The sequence below is a fragment of the Habropoda laboriosa genome, unplaced genomic scaffold (genome assembly GCF_001263275.1).
Source record: "Habropoda laboriosa isolate 0110345459 unplaced genomic scaffold, ASM126327v1 scaffold5, whole genome shotgun sequence".
In the NCBI taxonomy this organism is placed as follows: domain Eukaryota; kingdom Metazoa; phylum Arthropoda; class Insecta; order Hymenoptera; family Apidae; genus Habropoda; species Habropoda laboriosa.
The window spans coordinates 2247374-2252346 of NW_017100161.1; the positions used below are offsets into that span (position 1 = coordinate 2247374).

The following is a 4973-nucleotide window of genomic DNA, read 5'->3' on the forward strand; positions in this document are numbered from 1 at the left end:
TAAGAAAAAAAATGTAAATTTTTAAATTCACGATAAATGTAATATCACAAAAATTATAAGATTGCAACTGTATTTTTAACTGTTATGCATAAAAAATTAGCAAATGTCAAAAATTACAAAGTGCTGAAGATGTGACTGATAACAAGTAACGCATTTAACGTAACTATTTTGTTGCATTCATTTTAAAGATAATATAAAATACTTACTAAACTTCCTTAAAATATCTATTAAGATTAAATTACAAATATGTGTCCCTAATTTTCGCAAATTTGGATTTGCCAAAAGATTACTAGTGTAAAAAAGGTTCATGGATTGTCCGGTTATGACCGGTTCAAACTGACGCATCGTGCATAACAAAAAAGTCAGTAACCAACAAGACGCCATTCATTTGTTTTTATTACTACATATTAAATAAAATAAATAAATACTCTTATTTTCTATAAACATAATTTACGAAGATATATAAATAATGAAAAAATCTAGAGAATAATAAAATTGAAACTGTTAAATGATTAAAGTCTTTGTCAACGTCTCTCACAGTGACTACTAATGAAAAAAATACTTTACATTTGTAAAGATTTTAACTCTTTTTCTTCTCTAGGTTAAAATAAATAACTGGTGCACTACTGGCAGAAGGGCAACACCACTCTCATACGATATCTTTGCATATAATAAACCATAAATTTAACCATGGCACTTACTTGCTAGACTTTTTCTTTTCATCGCTAAACCCTTGGAAGGTTCCTGTGGATGTCATCTTCTTCTAAAGTTTTCAAACAAGAAAACCAATATTTTTGCAATAACCGTCACGCAATTTTTGCGGCACACGAGAACCCAAACACGACTCTTTCTTCTACCGAACGAAATCAAATAGGGTTGTGACACAGGATTGGTAGTCCGTACAACAAATTTTGACGTCAGATAGCTAGTCAAAGCAATGTTTAAATTACAAATTCTTTATTATACAAAAGAAATGTACAATTGTTTACGTTTTTTAACACACCCAACAATACAGTATTTTATAAATTATTTTTTAACATAAATACAACTGAACATTATTAATGTGATGTAAAATAGCATAACAGTAACGTCAATGATTATTAAGCTGGCTTCACCATCAAACATTGTAATCGTTGTTCACGTTCAGAAATATACGTAAATAAGTGATTATAAATAACACTAGCAATTAAAATCTTTTATTGTTTTCATTCAAAAGTTATACTTTACAAAGTGTGATTTCCTTGAGTTGCATTCTTGTCAATTTTTTATAAGAAGTTATTGTTTCAATATATAACAAGTGAATTTTACAGTATTTCGCACGTGATGTAGTTTATTGAAATATATTTATACACATTTTTTAGAGTAAAATAGGTGGTATTTACGATGAATTTATGTCTAATTTGGAAAGATAAACTTGCAGAACTCAGTTAGAAACCGGCAGCCATGTTTGACTCTTGTCACAAATACAGATGGTGTATCCAAAAAAGTCTTGCAACAGTTTACTTATGTTCCGTATGATTTGATTGATCTTGATTGGTGTAGTTGTAAATTAAATGATAATAAATATCTGTATAAATGGTGCGAAAAGTTCGAAAACTTGGTGTAGTGGCTTTCGAGATTTTGTCAATAAAAGGACAGATTTTATATTCTTTAACTGTTGAAGAAACTTCGTAAGAGAGTGAACATGTTAAACCAAGCTGTAGTCGAAGCTTTATATTCTGCGACATATATCGAAAATTATTTGGATTGTGTGGAAAACTTACCAAATGATTTACAAAGGCATGTTTCCCGGTTACGAGAACTCGATGCTACTTGTCAAAGTAATTAAAATTCATAAATTCTTAAAAGCTTCTAGAGTATATATGTTGATACGTTTTCATTGTAAACATTCCTTTTTTGTAACTTGAGAAATTCATAAATACCTGAATGAAGTGAAATGTTCAAATTTAGTGGAAATAAAGTGTTAAAAAGAATAAAAATCGGAATGACATTAAAAGTTTACATTGTTTATAGACATAAACACTGAATACAAGTTGATGATTTATTTTTCATTTTATTATGTCGTAAATTATAAGAAAACGTAAAATAATTTAACATTCATAAGTGCTATTTATGCTATTTCGTTTTTACAAAAAAATTGGAAAATAATTTACCTCCATTTTTCTTTTGATCTAGCATACCTGCGAGAGGTAGATCAACAACAAGAAGCATTACGAAATGACACAGACTTAGCAGTTAGAAGAAGAGCACTTTTAAGAGTTCAGCAAGCATTGATTGCTGCACAAGAAATTGGAGATGAAAAGTTACAAATAGTTCAACAAGTTCAAGATCTTATAGAAAATAAGTCCAGGCAATTAGATTTAGATTACCGTAACCTTGGTATAGTTTTTCTCTTATTGATTTTATATATTTCATTATTAAATATAAATGTTTGCCGCATTTTAATATTGTATGCATTTTAAATTTCTTACAGATTTTGGAAAAGAACAGGAGAGTAGTGAATCAACACGTGAAACAAATGCAAATGTAAACACAAACTCTTCTGGTAATGCAAATAATTCAGAAAGGCAGCCAAAGAGAGCTAGAAGAACAAGAACAGAGACAATGGTTGAATCTTCTAATGCAATGGACATGATTGTAATGGCAGAAACACGTTCGAATTCTTTGTTAAATGCAAGTAATGGTAATCAGAAGAAATCAACTACTACTAATACTGGCAAGAAAAAGAAAAGAAAATCTAGACAAGGTAATCAGCAAAATCAACATCGCGAAGATACTCCGCCACCACCGGAAGATGATCTTGCTATAGACCCAGATGAACCAACATATTGTCTCTGTGATCAAATATCATATGGAGAAATGATATTGTGTGATAATGATTTGTGTCCCATAGAATGGTTTCACTTTTCTTGTGTTTCATTAAGTACCAAGCCAAAAGGTAAGTGGTTTTGTCCAAAATGCAGAGGAGATAGACCAAATGTTATGAAACCCAAAGCACAATTCTTAAAAGAATTAGAAAGGTACAATAAAGAAAAAGAGGAGAAATCGTAGCAGGAGAAAAATGGTGAGCAATTTAAACACCTTGGAAGACTTAATTAAAATTAAAGACAGCTTTTAAAATATATTTCGTAATTTTAAGTACTTTTTAAAATCTTATTAAACAGATTGAATTGTGACAACCAATGAAAAAAGGTAACAGTAGTTTCATAAAAAAGTGAATGAAAAGACCCTGTTGTTAAATGTGTTATTGTATAAATATGCGTGTGAACTATCATATAATCAACTACAGTAGCAAATAAATTATATTTGTATAATATTCGCTATTGTAAATATTGTGACAATATTAAATAGTTAGAGTAAAGTAGATTCGTTGATTACTGTAACATATGTTTTAATATTGCTTTATATTTGTTTAAAATTGGAAAAATAGTGGGCCTCTACATATTTTAAGCAATAATGTATAAACACCATACACTTATGGTAATTACCTGAACTATATATATTTCACGTTCAAACTACAATAGCAGTATTAAAAAAAGGAAAGTAATTTTTGTAATATAAATTAATTGTGTCATAAATAAAATAATTTAATATAAATATTTTTTTTAATCAATTCATATTGTAATTCATTAAATTTTGCTGATTGTTATTTCAGTATGTATTAAGTAACACTTATAAAATTCTGTTGTATTATTTGTAAAATGTATATTTATGTAAGAAGTATGATTTTTGTGATGATCACAAATTTAATATGAAATGTACATGTATAAATGAAAATTATTGAATCTCTAAATAGTACTACATACAATTTCATTTTATATTTACCACTTTCCTCACTGAAGGAAATTTACTTTGTACATATAGACATTGTATTTGTAAAATATAAATCCTCTTTAATACATAATGTACAATATATTTGATAAGCTATAATTTTTCATAGCTGAATATAAAGTCAAATATATAGCAAAGCATGTTGTTTTATAAAAACAACTTGCACGTTTTACATAATTATAAAATGAAGTTTTTTTATGGAACGTGTTTATAAAAAGCAATTTTAATGTTTCACCTTTATTAGGAAATTACAAATAATTAACAGTTATCCTTCAAGTTGATTACTGATTGTAACTCTATGCTATATTATTTATACATTGATATATTTATTTTTTGTATTTAAAACAAAACAAATTATTTTGTAGCTTCCTTAGAATGTATTAGTAAGCTTTTAATTCATTGGTTTTAAAATTATTTTATGAAGATCTTCTTATATTTAAGTATAGCTGTTAGTTACAATGTAAATCAATGTTACAAAACCGGTAATTATACGTATGTATTTTTTTTTATTTTTGTAATTTTGTTGTGTATGGACGCCTAAAACCTAATTATAATGAGCAAAATCATACACATTTTATTTATGTCTATAGATAAAGATCACATAATGTACAGTACGCTTCCACATCACTCCAGTGCTCTACATTTTTACATATCTGAAACATAGTCAATGTTAAATAAATCTCTTCATTTCTATATTATAAAACTAGATAGCATTGTTAGCTAGGAAATATAAAAAAAAAAAAAAAATTCTGTAGAACAGTGGAGGATTTAACGTATTGTTTTGATAGCACAAGAAAGAATACTTGAGGCCATGAATTTCTAAGAATAATACAAAAAAATTGCGTTAAATAAACTTCGTGAAAACACTGAATGAACCATACTTAATGTCAGCGGGCATCTTCTGTGTGACTTTCTTGGAAGTTCAACCAAGACTGTTCAACAACAGTAGCTACTCTCTTCTCATATTCCCGTTTATTTTCTTGGTACAATTGTGCCGCTAATGAATTGGCTGGAGAGTTTGGATTTGGTTCATCCAAAAGGGACTGCAACAAATATTTTATAGACTTTGTTATGATATAACATAAGTTTATTCTAAATGTAAGCAGCACAAAAGGTTAAAGAAAACCATAAAACTATAAAGT

The 4973-nt window shown here is 28.0% G+C and overlaps 3 protein-coding genes across 4 annotated transcripts in view; 1 reads left to right on the forward strand and 2 right to left on the reverse strand.

Annotated features, from left to right (window-relative positions):
• Nucleotides 1-839, reverse strand: part of LOC108578130 (microtubule-associated protein Jupiter) — a 92109-nt gene extending 91270 nt beyond the window's left edge. The window contains exon 1 of the mRNA XM_017941405.1: nt 702-839. Within this exon, the coding sequence (XP_017796894.1) occupies nt 702-757 (56 nt within the window). The 5' untranslated portion in view covers nt 758-839. The remainder of the gene's footprint in view (nt 1-701) is intronic.
• Nucleotides 840-1684: 845 nt separating this feature from the next.
• On the forward strand, nt 1685-3106 carry LOC108578383 (inhibitor of growth protein 1). The gene is made up of 3 exons (XM_017941705.1): nt 1685-1820; nt 2176-2379; nt 2474-3106. Exons 1-3 carry the CDS (start codon nt 1685-1687, stop codon nt 3049-3051), a joined length of 918 nt encoding a protein of 305 aa, XP_017797194.1. The 3' UTR covers nt 3052-3106.
• Nucleotides 3107-4703: 1597 nt separating this feature from the next.
• The window catches only part of LOC108578208 (ubiquitin-conjugating enzyme E2-17 kDa), a 3258-nt gene continuing 2988 nt past the window's right edge, over nt 4704-4973 (reverse strand). For both annotated transcript variants that reach the window (XM_017941491.1, XM_017941494.1), the window contains one exon: nt 4704-4874. In XM_017941491.1, the coding sequence (XP_017796980.1) occupies nt 4719-4874 (156 nt within the window). In that variant the 3' untranslated portion in view covers nt 4704-4718. The remainder of the gene's footprint in view (nt 4875-4973) is intronic.

Bases quoted from the DNA above. Each gene is read 5' to 3' on its own strand.
- LOC108578383 (XM_017941705.1), top strand. From the start codon at position 1,685: ATGTTAAACCAAGCTGTAGTCGAAGCTTTATATTCTGCGACATATATC. The intron at 1,821-2,175 runs GTAATTAAAATT...CTTTTGATCTAG, and splicing joins ACTCGATGCTACTTGTCAAA to CATACCTGCGAGAGGTAGAT. The intron at 2,380-2,473 runs GTATAGTTTTTC...AATTTCTTACAG, and splicing joins TTTAGATTACCGTAACCTTG to ATTTTGGAAAAGAACAGGAG.